The 20,289-nt window shown below is 42.3% G+C and overlaps 4 protein-coding genes across 7 annotated transcripts; 2 read left to right on the forward strand and 2 right to left on the reverse strand.

Annotated features, from left to right (window-relative positions):
- The first annotated feature begins 72 nt into the window (after window positions 1-72).
- On the forward strand, window positions 73-4,310 carry LOC117752048. Of its 2 annotated transcripts, none has more exons than XM_034569177.1 (18): window positions 73-319; window positions 400-455; window positions 532-618; window positions 839-966; window positions 1,052-1,192; window positions 1,266-1,337; window positions 1,426-1,596; window positions 1,728-1,824; window positions 1,907-2,124; window positions 2,204-2,354; window positions 2,418-2,626; window positions 2,712-2,829; window positions 2,905-3,110; window positions 3,200-3,317; window positions 3,392-3,564; window positions 3,656-3,753; window positions 3,838-3,956; window positions 4,049-4,310. In XM_034569177.1, exons 1-18 carry the CDS (start codon window positions 297-299, stop codon window positions 4,198-4,200), a joined length of 2,337 nt encoding a protein of 778 aa, XP_034425068.1. In that variant the 5' UTR covers window positions 73-296; the 3' UTR covers window positions 4,201-4,310. The 2 variants fall into 2 exon arrangements, with proteins under 2 accessions (XP_034425068.1, XP_034425069.1); XM_034569178.1 differs by having other exon boundaries at window positions 177-320; window positions 404-455.
- Window positions 4,311-6,271: 1,961 nt separating this feature from the next.
- Window positions 6,272-8,952, reverse strand: LOC117752166. Its single transcript, XM_034569357.1, has 12 exons — window positions 8,815-8,952; window positions 8,614-8,710; window positions 8,314-8,531; window positions 8,086-8,236; window positions 7,814-8,022; window positions 7,611-7,728; window positions 7,330-7,535; window positions 7,123-7,240; window positions 6,876-7,048; window positions 6,687-6,784; window positions 6,496-6,614; window positions 6,272-6,417 (listed from the first exon to the last, which is right to left on the reverse strand). Exons 1-12 carry the CDS (start codon window positions 8,950-8,952, stop codon window positions 6,272-6,274), a joined length of 1,791 nt encoding a protein of 596 aa, XP_034425248.1.
- Window positions 8,953-10,959: 2,007 nt separating this feature from the next.
- Window positions 10,960-16,232, reverse strand: LOC117752051. 2 transcript variants are annotated; one of them, XM_034569182.1, is made up of 19 exons: window positions 16,143-16,232; window positions 15,900-15,947; window positions 15,184-15,278; window positions 14,983-15,107; window positions 14,755-14,901; window positions 14,504-14,554; window positions 14,141-14,302; window positions 13,967-14,063; window positions 13,667-13,884; window positions 13,394-13,547; window positions 13,016-13,236; window positions 12,814-12,931; window positions 12,391-12,605; window positions 12,009-12,126; window positions 11,752-11,921; window positions 11,574-11,671; window positions 11,369-11,496; window positions 11,228-11,269; window positions 10,960-11,053 (listed from the first exon to the last, which is right to left on the reverse strand). In XM_034569182.1, exons 1-18 carry the CDS (start codon window positions 16,166-16,168, stop codon window positions 11,241-11,243), a joined length of 2,220 nt encoding a protein of 739 aa, XP_034425073.1. In that variant the 5' UTR covers window positions 16,169-16,232; the 3' UTR covers window positions 10,960-11,053; window positions 11,228-11,240. The 2 variants fall into 2 exon arrangements, with proteins under 2 accessions (XP_034425073.1, XP_034425071.1); XM_034569180.1 differs by having other exon boundaries at window positions 16,034-16,148.
- sst5 (somatostatin 5) lies at window positions 16,081-19,785 on the forward strand. 2 transcript variants are annotated; one of them, XM_034569243.1, is made up of 4 exons: window positions 16,081-16,209; window positions 17,276-17,437; window positions 18,718-18,878; window positions 19,242-19,785. In XM_034569243.1, exons 2-4 carry the CDS (start codon window positions 17,413-17,415, stop codon window positions 19,449-19,451), a joined length of 396 nt encoding a protein of 131 aa, XP_034425134.1. In that variant the 5' UTR covers window positions 16,081-16,209; window positions 17,276-17,412; the 3' UTR covers window positions 19,452-19,785. The 2 variants fall into 2 exon arrangements, with proteins under 2 accessions (XP_034425134.1, XP_034425135.1); XM_034569244.1 differs by having other exon boundaries at window positions 16,082-16,209; window positions 18,723-18,878.
- Window positions 19,786-20,289: the final 504 nt, after the last annotated feature.

Raw genomic sequence — 20,289 nt, forward strand, 5'->3', positions numbered from 1 at the left:
CTCACCTGCTTTTATAAGATAATAACTCGACCTCATGACGTGAAGTCAACTCCCGACCTGATCAGCCGCAGGTGATTGGACGTCCCTGTGATTGCCAATGAGCCGCACATGTGTCTGTCACCTGATTGACTGGTGAAGGAAGTAACCTACAAAAGCAGGTGAAGGCGACAGAAGCACATGTTCCCAGCCTGATCAGGTAGTATCAAGCAAGTGTTTGACTGTAGCGTGTGTTGGTCAGTAGGTGTAGTTCGCTAGCAGCCAGGCTAGCTTTAGACACTGCCAACACGTCAGCAACTATGGCTTTAGGGTCCAGCCTCGTGTAAGAATCTTTAATCATCATTTACAAGTATTTTGTTGACCTGTTGCCTGATTTATTTACACATGGGTTTTGTCTTTCAGGTTCTTCCTGCTGTTGTCAGTGTGGTTAACTGCAAAATGTGACCAGATTCCCAGTGGTAAGAGTTAAAGGCTGCAGACGCACTGATCTGCAACCATCGGCATATATTAAGCTCTTGTTGTTTGTTCATACAGAAGTTTGTATGGAGTGTCGTGATCGCTACTTCCTGATAGCTGCTGATCTCTCATTCGCTGGGAATGAAGCTCGCTTTGAGGCTATTGGTGAGTCCTGCACCTTTAACCCCTACAGCAGGGATTTAACATATCCCAGGGGTGGAGGAAGCCATTTAACCCAACCAATGAATCTGTAACTCCATTTTTACGTAGTTCTTGACTTGTAGTTTCGCATTAGGACTAAATTGAAGCTGAAACAAGACATCTGTAACCTTTCACTGGGGAGTGCAATAAGAGTTTGGGCCTCAAGCTAATGTTTCTTTTGCAGATGGAACAGGCGTTTACCCCATCACAAAGCAGTATGCTGCTGTGTGTGGATACTCTGTCAGTGTTCTCCCTCTTAAGGGCAATGTGGAGCTCCGAGCCTCTTACTTCAGCTGTCACACTGACAACAAAGTACGCAATCATTTATCCACACAAAGACAATCACAGGACATGTGGCCGACTCGCCCCTTGACATTTCTTGTTCACTGTCTTCAAGGATGATGAATTTTTCACGTTCAGCTTCAACCTGGTCGTTAACCATGAAGGAGAGGATGTCACCTATGCTTTGAAAAAGACCTGTTCTCCCACTCTGCCCTGGTCACCCAGAGAGGTCACCTGTGAGGCCAACTACATGGAGGTGTGCTTGGTTGCATTGTAATATTTATAACTAAGAACTGTCTCTGCTGCTTGCTAACCCTGATCCTCCATAGGTTTCTGTGAGGAGTGATGTGGCGTGTCCGACTGGGACAAAGACAGACGACTGGAATGCTGCTGTCCAAACTGTATTTAAACCCTTTTGCTTTCTGGGAGATGTGCAAGTAAAGACTCAAGATGGCTGTTAAAAACTGTTTTAAATAACATTCTTCCCAGGCATATGCTTCAGCCAACTCAGACTGGCAGGTGATGTTTCAGAAAGTAGAAGAGCCACTGAAACCTATGGAACTGTCTGAAGCTCGCACACAGGGCTATGTGTTTGACCTGACAGAGGGACGGCTTGTGTTTCGTACACCGTATGGACAACCAGAATCATTTAACACTGAGGTAAACCAAAGATGTTTATCTATATTTCATAGTATTTGATGATTCCTCAACACTAATGGTATCATCAACTATACAGTCTGTCCTGTGAAGCTTTTGTTCTAAAGCAGGTTTTCACTTTCATCTCTCTCCAGGTGAACGGTGTTCCAGTAGAGGTCGTCCATGCAACTCTGTTCTCCAGACAAAGCTGGGTTGTCCTCATGGTCGACCTTGTGGCTGCTTGCTCCATGTGTCAGTATCCCGATATTCTTATGCAGTGGCTTGTTTCCCTTGATGAACAAGTAAAGGTTTTATATTGGTGTCTTCTCCACAGCTGAAGGATCATATGATAATGCTGGATACATGGTCTGGGAGACTCCTGAGGTGTTGAACCCATATGTGTCTGGTCTGACCAACACACGGGTCAGCGTCGGTATCAGTGGCGAACTTTTGGAGCAGTCGGTTGCAGAGGAGAGCGGCTTCATTGTGGAGAAGCACAACGGCTCAGTAGAGATCAGCATCCCCTATAATGCTGAAGGAGGATACAGGAAGGTGAGGTATAGAGGAGCATGATCGGTTGTGGTGTGTGTGTTCTGACATGATGGCGTTTGTTAAACTAAATCTTTTTCAGAGCTTTGTGTCTGGGGACCTCTACGAGTACTACATCTTTCATCTCTATCTGGAGCAAATCGCAGTGGATGAGGATCATGTTGACACCAGACTTCGCTTTCACAGGACACTTGCAACTCCTCTTCTGCCACGTCCTGTTTTTACAGAGAACCGTAAGTCTATCTTTGACTTAACCTGTATTGATACGAGCCCAATCTAAACCTCTTTCATTTCAGGAACAGTCCTTGAGGAACGAGTTTTCACAATCTACCTGGGAGATGTTCCTGAAGATGTCGAGGTCTCTGCTGTTCAGCTAAATGAACACAAACATATTTATAAATTTGGACATGAGAGCGGCCACAGCATCACAAAGGTTGTTCATCCCAACAACACCCATGGCTACACTCTGAAGGTGCCTTTTGATGACCCTGCTGTCATTAAGAAGGTAAATGGTCTTTAAACCTTGGCTGGTTTACAAGTGATGCTGTCGTCCAGCTAAATCGGTAAGAATCTGTATTTTCTGTCTGCAGTTCTCTAAAGAAGATGAAGCTATGAAGCACATACTGGAAGTCAACTACACACTGACCGTTCTGCCTGAGAATGAGACGTTTTTCCACCTGACCTCAGTCTTGGCACTATCGGACATCAGTAAGTCACAAACCTCGTATTTTTACTGTCAAACCAAATGGAACATCAAGTTATTCATTCTACTGTATCATTCAGCTCCTCCAGAGTTTGACGCCGTCTGTTCTGAGTCTGGCATCAGCTTCAAACTGGACCACCGGCCTTTTGACTACCTGTGGCACATCAGTATCGGTTCTGACCTGCTGTCGCCAGAACTGGCAACCCAGCACGGCTACATCATGACCAACAATAGCCAGAGCCTGCTGCTCGAGGTGCCGCTCTTCACTCATGGATACGTATACGAGGTACAATGACAAACTACATGAGCACAGACCTTAGTGCAGGGAGCAAGTTGTTTTGAACATGTGAAGTTTTAACAAGCCGTGTTTTGCAGGATGTTGCTCTGAAGGGATTCCTTGGCACTTTTGAAATCCTCATTCAATATCAAGGAACATCAGAGGTCCAGAGTTCAACTGTCAAGACGTGTCCATTCTCTACTGCCGAGTTCGTTTGTAAGGGCATCCTGTCTTTTTACTATGACAACAGGTGGGGTTTGACGCATTGACTAAAAGTCGTCTCTCTGCAGTGTGTTCCACTGATGGCAAGATGACTGTGGTGGCTGACTTGTCCCTGGCCATCTCAAGTGGAGGAATCCCTGCTAGATCCAACCTCCTGAACACTCATTGTGGACCCAAAGAAGCAGACGACACCAGGGCTCTGTTCTCTTTCCCCCTCAACAGCTGTGGCTCCATAATAAAGGTGGAGTTGATTACTAAGGTCCAACATAACCGTAACACTCATTCATCAACTACATTTTAACATTATGTACGTCAAATTCTTGTCTTTCCAGCTCGGTAAGGAATATGTGACGTACGAAAACGAGATTTCCTTCAGCAGGAAGGTCAATCTTCAGAAAAATCCATCAGATTCCAGCAATGAGATTGACAGGTATAGATCTACAGCCTCCAGTTCGTTCAGTTATTTACCCCTCTCTGAACTACTCATGACTGCATCACTGACTTTGTCTTGTAGGGTAACTGTGCAGTGTACGTATCCTCTGGCTGGGCTCTATCGTCTCTTCTCCTTTTACAAGTTTGTGTCTGACTCAGCGGGTGTCGGCAACATTGTTCATTCTTCACTCTTAACTGAAGGTAAGTGGCGCACTGGTTGGAACGCATAAATCTCCTAAACGTCTTGATTTCTCACACTTATTTTTTTTATTTTTTTTTTTTTTTGCCTCTAGTTCAACAAAAACCCACATTGGAGTTCGACACGGTGCTTCAAACTCCAGTGCCTGCAACCAGACGTAACAGACCGGTTTTGGTGAAGCTTGGTCACCGACTCAAAGTGCCAACACATTTACAGTATCTCCAGTCACTCTTTAAAGTAGAGTAAGGTGTGTTCCAAGACCTGAAGGATCTTCACAAGTCAAAGTCAATCTGGGTCTATTTTAGATTGACTTGACTTTGAAATGCAATTGATAATAAAATGGTTAAAAAAAAAAACTCCAGCCTTTGTTTCTCTTTCTTGAACCTGTAACTCAAACGCTTGAGTAGCTGATTCAAAGTGATAAAGCTTGAACTGACTTGTTTTAAATGATAGAAAAATGTAAGATGCCGATACTGAATTTTGATTCTGGAGGTAGTGTTTCAATTTTGGTAATTGCATGCAACATTTATTTCTGGGTGATTTGTAGTGGATGATAAATGGAACTGATGTGTAAGAATTAACTTTAAGTAAAGGAACACGTATCTTGCATTTAAGTTCCAAGTGGTGCCTCAGCAACTTGAGTAGAGATACAAAATATTTGTACTTGGTAGTAAGATAATTGCTTGTATCTGTCATGAATACTTAAGTGCATTGAAGACTATTTGAACTTAAACTGCATGGTGCAGTAGTTTGAAATCCTTGTTACCTATGTCCAAAACTACATAAGTTTGGTATTTAACTTGGAACTATTTGTATTTCAAAAATGTGGATTTCATATCTGTGTCCTATAAAACCATAGATACAACCTAAAGCTTAAAGAGAATTTAGAAGTAATGAAGTCTAGTGCACTAAGTTGTAACCAACAGTTTGTCATATGGTATGAAAGTCAATGGACTGTCAGCCTTTCTACAGTGCTGAAGAGAAAACTGGGGTTGTTTGGATTTCTATTGTGGAGTAGTGGCAGCTCTTGCTTTGTGGAGGGCCTTGTATCCCTTAACACTCTTTCAAGGATAGGGGGTTTTCAACATGCTTGTATTAATTTAACTGTTGGAATTATACCAGGGAGCTAATTGACTGTTTTACATGCTGCTTTTTTAGAGTTTACAGAGCTATCGACAAGATGGTCAATCTCAGTGGAGCTGGGGTTTTTAAAGAATTCATTGGTTAAAACTGAGTAAAATGTATGGAATCATTTCCTTATATTTAGCTACAGCATTATCAGGTAGACATGTAGAAAAGGAGCTGTTAATGGCATGTAGTCTGATCAGAAATTGAAGGTTATTAACTTATGGTCTGATGGAATCGGATTGTGGAAGTATTAAATTTTGACCCCATGAAGGTGAAGTGTGATACAATGAGTGGGTTGGTGAACACACTAAAACCAATAGTCTAATGTTATAAATTTATATAGCAGACAAGATTAGTAAACTTGAGTCCCATTGACAGGTATTTAGTGGACACGTCCCAGTTAGATCCTGAAACATCTCATGCAGTAATTAGGAAATCAAAGTCACTGAATCATAATTGGAAGATGCTTCAATCAACTAAAACATTTTTAATAAACAGCACCCTCTACCACATGGTCATGAGTTATTTTGGGCTGTGCAATTTTCATGTGGAGAAAAGCTAATCTCTGGATAGTTCTACTCAGTGAACATTACCCATGATCCCCAGCTTCTTGAACTCTTTTCATATATTAATACTTCCTCACTTAATGAGATGCTATTTTATTGGATTTACAGTTCAGCATTACTCTTTAACTGGCTGACAAACGCTGTGATGGTCAGTTAGTTCCACACTTAACCAGGAGATCATACCCACTCAAAGTTAGAGATGAAGATATTGACTGGAGATTAAAGAGGAAACATCCCCAGACCAGTTTTGAAGCCATTTTTGTAAAGTTTAAAAACAGTCCCCTTAGCCATAAGGATCAACCAAACTTTTGAATAATATTTGTCACAACCCAAGGTTTAACCCCAAAGATAAGTTGAATTAGTAAAGTTAACCAGCTTTTCCTCCACTGAAGTGTTTGATTAACCAAACTCTTAATGTTTCATGTTGAACAAAGTTAGAGCCACTCTCCAATGTCAAGAGTATTTTAGAGCAAACTTTATTAAAATCATTCAAAATGCATTAAATTACAATCCAAGATCTGGCATCACTTTGGCTTGCAATGTTCTTCTGGCTCCTGTGAAGAGAATTAAAGGTTAATGAAAGTCCTATAATTCATACTTGACTACATTTTAAATAAGTAACCTTACCTTTTTGGAAGATTCTTTAGATACGTGGATACTTTGATGTGCTGAGCAGGAGGTCGGTGACCAGGCATCATCAAAACAGGTCTGGTTGCAGGCACTGGAGTTTGAAGCACCGTGTCGAACACCAATGTGGGTTTTTGTAGAACTAGAGGCGAATAAAACCAAAGAGTAAGTAATCAAGAGGATTAGGAGATTTATGCGTTCCGACCAGTGCGCTACTTACCTTCAGTTAAGAGTGAAGAATGAACAATGTTGCCGACAACCGCTGTGTCAGAATCAAACTTGTAAACCGAGAAGAGACGATGGAGCCCAGCCAGAGGATACGTACACTTCACCGTTACCCTACGAGACAAAGTCAGTGATGCAGTCAGTAGTTCAGAGAGGGGTAAAGAACTGGAGGCTGTAGATCTATACCTGTCAATCTCATTGCTGGAATCTGATGGATTTTTCTGAAGATTGAACTTCCTGCTGAAGGAAATCTCGTTTTCGTACGTCACATATTCCTTACCGAGCTGGAAAGACAAGAATTTGATGTACATAATGTTAAAATGTAGTTGATGAATGAGTGCTACGGTTATGTTGGACCTTAGTAATCAACTCCACCTTTATTATGGAGCCACAGCTGTTGAGGGGGAAAGAGAACAGAGCCCTGGTGTCGTCTACTTCTTTGGGTCCACAGTGTGTGTTCAGGAGGTTGGATCTAGCAGGGATTCCTCCACTTGAGATGGCCAGGGACAAGTCAGCCACCACAGTCATCTTGCCATCAGTGGAACACACTGCAGAGAGACCACTTTTAGTCAATGCGTCAAACCCCACCTGTTGTCATAGTAAAAAGACAGGATGCCCTTACAAACGAACTCGGCAGTAGAGAATGGACACGTCTTGACAGTTGAACTCTGGACCCCTGATGTTCCTTGATATTGAATGAGGATTTCAAAAGTGCCAAGGAATCCCTTCAGAGCAACGTCCTGCAAAACACGGCTTGTTAAAACTTCACATGTTCAAAACAACTTGCTCCCTGCACTAAGGTCTGTGCTCATGTAGTTTGTCATTGTACCTCGTATACGTATCCATGAGTGAAGAGCGGCACCTCGAGCAGCAGGCTCTGGCTATTGTTGGTCATGATGTAGCCGTGCTGGGTTGCCAGTTCTGGCGACAGCAGGTCAGAACCGATACTGATGTGCCACAGGTAGTCAAAAGGCCGGTGGTCCAGTTTGAAGCTGATGCCAGACTCAGAACAGACAGCGTCAAACTCTGGAGGAGCTGAATGATACAGTAGAATGAATAACTCGATGTTCCATTTGGTTTGACAGTAAAAATACGAGGTTTGTGACTTACTGATGTCCGATAGTGCCAAGACTGAGGTCAGGTGGAAAAACGTCTCATTCTCAGGCAGAACGGTCAGTGTGTAGTTGACTTCCAGTATGTGCTTCATAGCTTCATCTTCTTTAGAGAACTGCAGACAGAAAATACAGATTCTTACCGATTTAGCTGGACGACAGCATCACTTGTAAACCAGCCAAGGTTTAAAGACCATTTACCTTCTTAATGACAGCAGGGTCATCAAAAGGCACCTTCAGAGTGTAGCCATGGGTGTTGTTGGGATGAACAACCTTTGTGATGCTGTGGCCGCTCTCATGTCCAAATTTATAAATATGTTTGTGTTCATTTAGCTGAACAGCAGAGACCTCGACATCTTCAGGAACATCTCCCAGGTAGATTGTGAAAACTCGTTCCTCAAGGACTGTTCCTGAAATGAAAGAGGTTTAGATTGGGCTCGTATCAATACAGGTTAAGTCAAAGATAGACTTACGGTTCTCTGTAAAAACAGGACGTGCCAGAAGAGGAGTTGCAAGTGTCGTGTGAAAGCGAAGTCTGGTGTCAACATGATCCTCATCCACCAAGATTTGCTCCAGATAGAGATGAAAGATGTAGTACTCGTAGAGGTCCCCAGACACAAAGCTCTGAAAAAGATTTAGTTTAAGAAACGCCATCATGTCAGAACACATGCCACAACCGATCATGCTCCTCTATACCTCACCTTCCTGTATCCTCCTTCAGCATTATAGGGGATGCTGATCTCTACTGAGCCGTTGTGCTTCTGCACAATGAAGCCGCTCTCCTCTGCAACCGACTGCTCCAAAAGTTCACCATTGACACCGACGCTGACCCGTGTGTTAGTCAGACCAGACACCAGCGGGTACAACACCTCAGGAGTCTCCCACACCATGTATCCAGCATTATCATATGATCCTTCAGCTGTGGAGAAGACACCAATATAAAACCTTTACTTGTTCATCAAGGGAAACAAGCCACTGCATAAGAATATCAGGATACTGACAAATGGAGCAAGCAGCCTCAAGGTGGACCATGAGGACAACCCAGCTTTGTCTGGAGAGCAGAGTTGCATGGACGACCTCTACTGGAACACCGTTCACCTGGAGAGAGACAAGTCAAACACTGTAGTTACCGGATGATGATACAATTAGGGTTGAGGAATTATCAAATACCATGAACTAGATGGCAACATGCTGTGGTTTACCTCAGTGTTAAACGAGTCTGGTTGTCCATACGGTGTACGAAACACAAGCCGTCCCTCGGTCAGGTCAAACACATAGCCCTGTGTGCGAGCTTCAGAAAGGTTCCCAGGAATCATCTGCTCCTCCTCTCTCTGAAACATCACCTGCCAGTCTGCGGTGGCTGAGGCATATGTCTGGGAAGAAGAATCATTTCAAAAACAGCCCTGCTTGGCCTAGAGTCTGCTCATATCGACAGGAAATTGAAACGTACAGGCTTTAGAGCAGCATTCCAGTTGTCCGTTGTCTGAGATGGACAGGTGACTGTATTCTTCACAGATACCTGAGCAGAGACCACAATTAGCAAGCACTTGAAACTGATCCCAGAATGCATTACTTCAAAAGTTTAACCAAACATACTTCCATGTAGTTGGCCTCACACGTAACCTCTCTTGGAGACCAGGGGAGCGAGGGAGAACAGGTCTCATTCAAGGGATAGGTGATGAACCGATCATCACGGTTTACAATCAGGTTGAAGTTGAATGTGAAAACTTCATCATCCTAAAAAGACAGTTGAAAATGTCGGTGGGCTTTCTATATTCATTCCTATTTTGACACAGAAGACCCGTGTATGCGTGTGTATACTTTGTCAGTGTGACAGCTGAAATAGGAGGCTCGGAGCTCGATGTGGCCCTGAAGAGGGAGAACACGGACAGTGTAGCCACACTGAGCTGCATACTGCTCACTGATGGAGTACACGCCTGTTCCATCTGGAAGAGAAGCACATCAGTTTGATCATGAACTTCCTTCAGGACTCGCGACTGGGTTTTCACGCTGGACTCCACGTGTGCAGGACTCACCGACAGCCTCAAAGTGATATTCCTCTCCAGCGAAGGCGAGATCAACAGCTATCATGAAGTAGCGATCACGACACTCCGTACGATGAACGTCTGTATAAACAAACAACAAGAGCTTAATATATGCCAATGGTTGCAGATCAGTGCGTCTGCAGCCTTTAACTCTTACCACTGGGAATCTGGTCACATTTTGCAGTTGACCACACGGACAAGAGCAGGACGAACCTGAAAGTCAAAACCCATGTGTAAATAGATCAAGCAAACAGGTGAACAAAATACTTGTAAATGATGATCAAAGATTCTTACACGAGGCTGGACCCTAAAGCCATAGTTGCTGACGTGTTGGCAGTGTCTAAAGCTAGCCTGGCTGCTAGCGAACTACACCTACTGACCAACACACGCTACAGTCAAACACTTGCTTGATACTACCTGATCAGGCTGGGAACATGTGCTTCTGTCGCCTTCACCTGCTTTTGTAGGTTACTTCCTTCACCAGCCAATCAGGTGACAGACACATGTGCGGCTCATTGGCAATCACAGGGACGTCCAATCACCTGCGGCTGATCAGGTCGGGAGTTGACTTCACGTCATGAGGTCGAGTTATTATCTTATAAAAGCAGGTGAGGGGGGGGCAGAACCACATTGTGGCACTTTGATCAGTGTGTTTCTTATTATTAGCCTGGTTAATTCAGCCACCAATCAGAGGCTCTCGGTCATGTGCTGTTCATTCTGTGTAACAAATTGTTCCCGTTTTATCGATACACTGTAGTCTGGCGCCAAAATTCAATACATATTTTAAAATGTCACCTTCATTGGCACTGGTGTTTCAGGAGAACCCAGAGCAAAGGAAAAATCTGAATAAGATTGCCTTGCCTTTTTCCTCTAGACATACCTGAACTAAATTTATACTATTTTCCTTCGGCCTTCTTCATTTATTTAGCTTCTGATAAATATAACTCAGTCAGATCCTTATTTAAGATATTAAAATGCTCCCATTTCTGTTCTTACATTTGGGATAATGTATCTTGGATTTAGCTAATCTTATGCGTCTTATTTCCCCAAGGCCGTGTTTATGAGAAACAGATCAGGATTTAGTCATGTTTAAATAGGAGATGATTTATTTCACATTAGACAGAAACAAGACAATCATGAGAAGCAAAATGTTCCTCTGGGAAGTCATTTGTCAAGAAAATAACTGTGACTAAATAACTCAAATAACTTGAACTCAAAGCCTCTGTTAGAGTTTATCATAACAGTCTTTATTGGAAACTTCAACAAAAGCACAGTTTTCAAAAAAAAAATATATATAGAGAGAAGACAGATATAAAACTAAAAGAAAATGCAAGACTGTTATTTATTTGCTTCAGTTCCAGTATGTAGAAACAAATGTGTGGAGCACGAGCAGCAGCAGGATGGAGACATGGGATCCTCACTGAAACTCCAGAAGAGAGGAGACAGAGGTTAAACATCATCATTCAAATGATTGAACTGAGAAAAATCAGAGGGAAGAATGAGACTGAGGTAAATATGTAAAATATTTTGCACAGTTTTAATGATTTTAATAGTTTTACACCACCGATACCTTGATGTTGTTCCTACAAATTCACCCTCCATTTTCTTTGACCTGGACAGGGAGGAATTCATATATTACACATTTTCATAGATAACTATCACAAATCATGAGCAGATCTTAATTATTTTACTACTACACACACACATATACCTGTGTTGGCTTCCCTGCGTGTACGATTGACCGGCATTGTGGGTAAAAGGTCCAGAGGTGAGTACACAGGATGCTCGATAGACAGAGTACTGCTGTCGTTTGCAGGGTAGCGACACTGGATCGTCAGTCTACAACAGACAAGACGTGACTCCAACATAATGAGACTTTTTCTAAAAGCAAACAGAGCTCAGCGTTGTTTCCTCACCTGTACGGAGAATCTCTGTGTATAACAGGATCATCCGGAGGCAGAAAATCTTGGTTGTAGCTGATCTGGTTTTCGTAGAGCAGGAAATTCCCCTCAGTCTAAAGAAACACGAGGAGATCAGAGCAGAGGCCCGACAGTATGTTTTCTGAGCGGAGTCTGAATAATGAAAGTCCCTCACAGTGACGGTCGTCCCGCAGGAGTCCAGGCTGAAGTTGAACAGAGCTCTGGCACTGTCTGTCTCCATTGGAGCACAGCTGGGGTCCAGCAGAGTGGTCCGGTTGGGGTGAGTAGGCGGGATGGTGTGGGTGGTGTCGACCACGGCCATCATTCTCCCTTCTGGCAAACACACTGTCCGAGACAAACTGAGTGTGAGGGATGTTATGGGGGAAAAAAACGTTCATAGATTCAGCTGCAGTTTGAGCTTCTGTCTTGTACCTAAAAGTTCTGTCACAGGAAACGTGCATTTGTGGAGAAGGCTGTCCTGTACTTCCAGAGACTCTGCATCCACAATGAACACGTTCACTCCGGCAACGAGACTCCACAAGGTCAACTCCTACACGGGAGAAACAGAGGAAACATGTGCATTCAAACAGCTGCAAAGTATAAGTGACGGTGAAGGAAATGACACGTTAAACAACAGCAAACAGAGTGGATCTGTTTTGAAAGCATTGGTTGAGAACGTATCTAACTATAATAAGATAAAACTCAATATGGTCCTGGAGATGAAAACAAAGATAACCTCTAAAAGCAATGTAAATCACAAAGGCATGACAGATGAGAATTTAATTATGTTTGTGTGCAGGGGGGATTGATTGACCTCGTAGTTCATCCCAGGGCTGTTCAGAGGGATCTCCACAGTTAAGTAGTCGTCCTGAGCCTCCACCAAGAACCCGCCCATCTCCACCAGCTCCCAGTCGAGCTTCCAGGGGCCGAGGTAGAGCTCCCACTGCAGCTCGTCCTGGGCCCTGTGATGCAGCAGCACCAGCAGGCTGCTCGCTGTGCACTTCCCCTCCAGTCTGGGTGAATCTGGGGCTGCGGCGGGAGAGGAGGTGAGGCTTTATTAACCACTATTAGTTTGTATATCGCAATCACAGCAAATGGAATTTCATACCATTAACTATGAATATAATGTACTTTTTTGTGAAAGATAAAGAGATTCAATCGAGCTGTACTGAGTTAACGTATGCACGTACATGTATAAGAATAGAAAACCCCAAAACAAAAAGAAGGAATAACTCACCTGTGTACTCGACACTATGCTCTATGGCAACTTGATGGTAAAACACTTCTTTATTGGGTGAGATGTTAAGAGTAAAGATGAAAGTGAAGCTGTACGTCTTATACCCAGCACCTATAAACTGGGACCAGACCGCACATCGTTTCACATGTTTTTTTTAAACTTCTCCACATGATAAAGATGTTTCGTGTTTCGTGTTTCTCACCTCTGGGATTATTTTTGGGTGCGACACCAGGAAACTGAGCTGGAAGGAGACGCTCCCGTTGTCGTGGGAGAGTCTGGAAACCACAATGTCGGCGCCACTCTGCGTTTGGCGGCTTTGGGTCCAGGTTAAAACGTCACCGCCACCATCTACAGTCACCTTCTGGATGGAGACGTCAGGAGCAAACTGGCCTAAGGTAACAGAAAAGAATCCCTCGGATGTTTCTGTGAAGACAGACAGATGTGTAATAGTGATACCTTCAACATAATGGAAACTATTCAATGAGGTTTCTGTGTGTAATTTGATGTATTTTTAATTCTTTTGTTCGTTTTTATCAACAGAATTTGCATTAAATATGATTGAGATCTAAAAAAGCGTTACTCCTGGTTAAGAAAAGGGTTTGAGGGATGAGTGGAGTCTTCAGGAGCCTGAGGGAGCGGAGCTGTGTGAGAGGCCAACGCTCATCCGCCCACTGCCTCATGAAGAACAGATCGACGGACATGTGCTGTCCGTACTGTCCCCTGACAACACCGCTCTGAAAAAGAAATCACAGCAGTCGTACTACAGACAAAACAATAAATAAAATATAACAAAAAGATATATCTACGCTAACAGTATTACTTTAGGTATTTATGACTTTATTTATTCATGTACCTTGATGTGTCCACCAGAGGCTCCTGTAGGAATCCTGACCTCCACTCGCCCCTCCTTCAGGCCGATGTTGTATCGTCTCTCTTTGGCGTCAGATTCACTCAGAGCTCGGCCGTTGACCCCCACCCTCACGCCTCTGTCCCTGAACTGCCCGTGAACTAGAGGAGAAAGAATGAAAGGGAGAGTCCACAACATGTCCGACCCATCTGCTGTCGCCTCATCTGGGGGAGAGGAGAGGGAAAATTTGAAACCCTTCCCTGTGGTATTTACAAAAATAGCCTAATTGTATTAAACTGTACTAACTCAGGACACAAGCGACAGTGGTGTCAACAGCGAGGAAGTTGCTCTGGAGTCGGTAAAGCGTGGTTGCACTGACAATCTCCAAATCTACTCCGTTCACCTGCAATAACAACAAAAAGTACTTATAAGCGAATGATGCTGGTTTAACCCTCAGTGAACGATATTTCCTCCGAGTACCTTTGTGATGTAGGAGAGAGGGGAGGAGTAGGGGCAGCGGAGGGTGAGACGTGAGCCACTCATCGAGACGTGGTAGCTCAGAGCAGCAGCTTCGGTCAGGGAGAACACCGTGGCTTCTTCTGACGGCCGGTCCGATCTGTGGAACATCACAGCCATCTCTGCCTGAGTGAGGGACATCCAATCAAGTCATCTGACACTATTCTAAAAGACACGCAGCTGAAAAAACATCTTGGATGAACATTTCTTTGGCAAACTCTCCTTTTTACAAAATTTCCTCTCGTTTTAGGAATTCTGGGTCGTGATAGAGACAATAAATGCAAAGTCGTGACACAAATACATGTCTGATCATCTGCCATCACTTACCTTCTCGTCATTTTCAGATTTCACAGGCAGGGCAGGTAGATAGAGGGACACCTAGAGAGAATATAACAGTCTTCATTCACAAGAGGCCAAAAACAAGTTTTGTGAGCCCACCTTGACCTTTGACCACCAAATTTTGATCACAAAAAATGTCAACCTCATGTTTTCAAATCACAGCAAACACCATTGTTAATGTTTTTGGATAATCCTCCCAAAAAATCCTGATGACATGACTGCGTGGGTTAGTAAATCACCTCCATGTAGTTTTCCTCACACACGATCTCTCTGGAGCTCCATTGCTCCTGGAGGGAGCAGGTGAGCTGGAGGGGGAGCAGCCCGAGCACCTTCCCATCCGCCTGGAGGTTCACAAACCAGACATGCAGGTGATAGTCTGTGCCCGTCTGTAGGGCAGATACACAATTAAAGATAAAGGGGCACCAAATGTATAACATATTAAAGTACAAAATGTCTGTCAAATGCACCTGGGTGTGGACGTGACAGGCCCGGAAGGAGGCTCGAAACACCAGGTCTCCGACGTCATTGATCAGGACGGTGTAGCCACAGAGAGCGGCCTCCCGGTCAGACAGGATGTGGTATCCAGACCCGTCTATGGACGACAGACGTTTACAGTAAATGAAAGTAAATGGACATCAACAAATCTGGATGAGAATTAAGACGCATACCCTGGAAGTCTAAACGGGTCGTTGAGCCGAGGAAGCTGGACCTGACAGACAACCAGAAGTGACGCTCCAGGCATTTGGTCTGAAAAGCTCCTGGAAATATTATTAATGGCATTTTTAATCCGTAATATTAATATGAGTAATATTTAGATTTTACACATATTAAGACTTGATGAATAACAGTGGAACTATACATTTGATTCTTGTATTATTTATTTATTACTATTAGAATTAATATCTTAATACTAAGTTTAGGTATATGTCCTGTTCCTACACATAAAAAATAATAATACATTTTATTTATATAGTACTTTTAACAGTGCTAAAAGTCTCTTTACATAGGTTAAAAACAAGAAAAAGCTTGTGTAAAATATAAAATCTACTTCATGAACATATTTAAATATAAAATACACTTCATATACACGTTCAAATATAAAATACACTTCATAATCTCACATCAAAATCGGATGATAAGACTAACCTTTGAATTTCTTATCGTGTGGGTCTGATGCATTATCGCATTTACTGAATCCACAACACAATGTAATATTCTCTCCAGTATTTGCTTTAATAACATCGCAGACTGCATTTTTTAATATTGCGTTGTTTACCTCCACATCCTGTGCATTATCTCACAAAGAAGGAATATTTCCCCAGTGTGATCATGTGAACGTCTGTACATTAATGAAACAGGTATTTTGTCCTCACTGTTTCCTGTTGTCACTGGACTGGAGACACTCAGAGGTGAGAGCAGGAGCAACACAACACTGAAACACACACACACACACACACACACGTCACTGTATGAGTTTACTACACTCACTACACTTTATTTTCACATATAAAAACTCACCCACTCTGAATATGGAACGCTGCTATTTTCATTTCTAAAACAGGAAGTGGTGGATGTGAAAACTGGGACCTGTGTTTACCTTGCAGGAAGTGACGCCATCTTGACTCACCTGTAGGAGCTAATTAGCAGGAGCATCCTCCATCTTCATGAACACAGACACACTTCATCGCTGCTGAGTGAGTACACGAAGTCAAAGTAAGTCGTTGTTAACGTTTTAGTTGAGTTGGACTTTACGTAAAAACTGCGTTTAGCTTCAAAAACGCATTCATTTAACGCAGTGAGGTGCTGGATTAAGATGTGGTCTTACAGTGACACCTAGTGGTCGGAGTGAGTTCTGGCTCATATGAAGAAACAGCACAATCTGCACTGTGTGTACATTTATATGCAAGGAGTCACCCAGAGTGAAGTACAAATACTTTGTTACAGTACTTAAGTAGATTTTTCAGGTATCTGTACTTTACTTGAGTATTTATTCATTTTAACACAAATATCAGATCTTTTGACTTCTTATATTTTCAAAACAGGCCCATTACTTTTGCTTGAATGCACTTTTATACGTTCACTTGAGTAAAGAGTTTGAATCGGTACTTATACTTTTACTTGAGTCATTTGTAACACGAGTATCTGTACTTCTACTTGAGTAAAGAACGTGTGTACTTTTACCACCTCTGGCGACACCTTTATATTAATGAACAGACTATGTTCACATGTCCAGTAAAAACATGTACACAAAGGAGCCAGGACAATATCTCCTTGTCACATTGTTCTTCAGTCAATCTTTTGCTTTTCTGCTGTGAATTGTTTTAAAGATGTTAAATGTGAATTCAATTCTAGTTTTAGTCATTTGAGAAAGTCAAATTCAACCAAATTGTCAGTTCTTGTCTTTTAAAACAAAGTATTTCTCTCTAAATGCAGGTTATGCTAAATATACATTGACTAACCTCATTTTAATGGTTGAGTAAACAGTTTTTCTTCTATTACATTTTTTATATTTAATCATTTTTGCTGTGACGAGGGAATAAAAATGTTCCAGCATCGTTCCCTCTCAACATGATTTACATCGAGGGAAACTATTTGGGGAAGATTGTCAGTAAATAAGATTTTTTTAAAATTTAATATAGTTATTTAATCCTCTCTGACACAATGTTGGCACTCTTTTGTATCATGTAGCAGCACATATGTGGGCGTTGGGTGTGTGTGTGTTGTGAGATCATCACAGCTGGAGCTCTCTCCCTCATCCAGGGCGGCACAGCTGGACGCCTGCAGTCACCACATCCTCCGCTTCCTCACTCCACGAGCAAATGTTAGTCAAGAACAAGTCGTGTCGTGATTAAAGACGCAGTAATTGGACTGATCAGCGAGCGTCCTGTGGAGAAGAAATGGGAAAACTCGGCCCGGGAAAAGGTCAGTGTCTATTTAAAGAACGAGAAAGTGAAAATGATACTGGTTAATGAACAAGATATTGATTTTGATTATGTCCTCCTTTTAAACCTGTAATATTTCAAATACACAGCTGTTTTCCCAATTTTATTTGAATAATTTCCAAATGAAAAATGAGAATACAAAATAAAAAACGCGTCGAGAATAGTTTGTAGTATGATGTGGCAAAGATCGGAGTCATGTACTTGTTAGTATCAGGTTTTATTCATCTAATTTCTCTGATATCTGGCTGAATAAAACAAAAATTGATTTAAAGCGGATGGAAGGAGCAGGATTTTTCTCTGCTTTCTAATTTACGAAGCATTCAAAAAAATCATGTATATAAAGGTATCGCTTGTGAGATTCCTGCAGAGGTGCAAGTAAAGATGTCAAAGTAAATTAAGCTGAAAACACAAAGTAATTGGCGGATTTTACTTCCGTCCAACAGAAATGTATAATTTCTGAGTGAATATCTCCAATGGAATCATATCTTGACTCCTCAGATTGAATTTATGACCTTTCAGGGGTCTCACACCTCACCTGGATTAGGAGGCATGTGACCGTTCCCTTTCTTTTGACATTAGGATATTAAAATATTCATTCTGGGCAAAATAAAAGACGATAGAAAATCCTTCCAGTCAAATCCAGACTGTAAACAAAACACGTGCGTCAGGTTTTTCTTTGAATACCACGTGAATCTCCCTTGTTTATTTTCCTCAAAGTGACGGCTTGCATGGTGATGGTAGAGCTGGACTGGCTCACACTGTCCAGGCAGCCTCATTAACATTTGAGTCACATTGTGTCATTAGCAACACTCCACACAATACAGGAAGTCGTGCTGTGCAGGACGCCTAACGAGCTAATCAAGGCTGACACAAGTTATTCACAACAAAGCTTCAGTTTGTTGTGTTTTCTCATGTTCAACACTTCATTTTTTCAATTAAAAAGTTCTTGAAACGCAAAAGTCAGGTCTGGGAGGTTCGGTTGGATACATTCCAGGAATTGTTGATCCTCGCTGTCACGACCGGTGATGACCTTATCCCGTCCAATGACACTTATGACCACAACCTCCACCACGCACACCCTCAACAGCGCTTCCTCCCCTCCACCAATCACATCCTTCGCTCGGCCTGGGATTGAGGAGGATGCGAGGATGACGAGACGTATTTATCAGCTCAACACTTCCCCGCTCAAACACTGACAACGTTTAAACTCTTGCACCACCTCCTCGCTCATTGCTCAGAGGTCATATATTTTTTTATAAGAGCAGGTTTTATCTTCGGTTCGGCGTCGCAACGTGAAGATGCTCCGCTCGCAGGTGCAGGTGATTCTGGTGGCTTTGCTCTCCTCTGTGCTGCTGGTCAGCGGCGCTCCACGCAGGGACATGCAGACGAGAAGACCGAGAGAAGAACTCACAAACGACAAGGTAACTGGTTTATTTCACATTAGAGCGCCACTGGTGTATCGGTTGGGTGATGTTATCAGCAGATTTGACCCTTTCACAGATATATCAGTATTAATGTTTGTTTGCAGATATTTAAACTTTTATTTTACAGAATAAACAATTCAGAAAAGATGCATTTATATTTACATTTGACATAAAAAGAAATATCTATCATTTTCTTAAGTTAAGTTCTATATATTTAGTTTGTATTTGTGCTTAGTTTTCATTTCTTTGACATAAGAATGGATATATAGATAGATTCTATGATTCACTCTTCTTTTTTCTTATGACTTGAAATTATTTTCCTTTCTTTTTTCAATCATTTCCTTTCCCGTTCTCCTTCAGGCTCTCGCTCACTTGCTGCTGTTGCAGTTTGTCTCTGAGCTGATGGCGACGAGAGTAGAACAGATGCTGCCCAAGCTGGAGGAAGAAGAGGAGGAGGAGGGGGCGACGGGAGGAAGAGTGGAGGTGATGCGGCGGCACCTTCCCCTCTCTCAAAGAGAACGCAAAGCAGGCTGCCGCAACTTTTTCTGGAAGACGTTCACCTCGTGTTAACACCAAGAGCTGGAATAGTTTTGTTTGAAACTTTTAAGAATAGATTCATCCATGTTTGTCCCTTTTGTTGTAACCACTGCAAGATGTCAAATATACAGGTTTTGGTGATTGTAAACAATAATACGGATGTATGTTTTAAAGACTGGCAGGGATGTACACAGTATATGAAATAAAATTTTCTGATTTAAAATGGAAAATTTGTCAGGCTGTAATACTTGGTGTGTTAAAGTGGCATTTCAGGGATTTAGAATGTGCACATTCATGACGTTTGAAGACAATTTAAACAAGGTGTCAAAAATTGAAGCAGCAAACATGAGATTATCCTTTTTTTCCCCAAGATCATGATGCACAACTAGACCTGTAGACCTTACTGGCTCAGAGCCCAACAGAATTAATCTCCATGTGTGGCTGCAGAGGGCGCTGTTGCTCAAGAGTTACATAGTGTTGTTTTATCACTAAATTTATTGTTAAAATTCAATAATCTTTTACAAAAATAGTTGTATCCAAGCCCAAGATCTAATAACCTGATAAATACCCTTGTTGACATCAATATGACATCACCAGGGTGGAAGTTTGGGGCTTAAGTGAGCCACAGAAGATGTCATGGTTAACGCAGGCTAATCCAATCTCTGACTATCCACTGAACTTGATGTGTTAAAGGTTCTATGTGTAGCAATTTATTCTAAAATATTGTAAAATGACCATAACACATCATCAGGAATCAAGGAAACATGATAAGTTGAAATAAACCTGCTCCAACAGCAACGCTACAGACAGCAATTAACCAACCTAAACAGCCTCGTTATGATTCAAAAAAGCTTCCTGACCAGAAGCGAAA

The sequence above is a fragment of the Hippoglossus hippoglossus genome, chromosome 18 (genome assembly GCF_009819705.1).
Source record: "Hippoglossus hippoglossus isolate fHipHip1 chromosome 18, fHipHip1.pri, whole genome shotgun sequence".
In the NCBI taxonomy this organism is placed as follows: domain Eukaryota; kingdom Metazoa; phylum Chordata; class Actinopteri; order Pleuronectiformes; family Pleuronectidae; genus Hippoglossus; species Hippoglossus hippoglossus.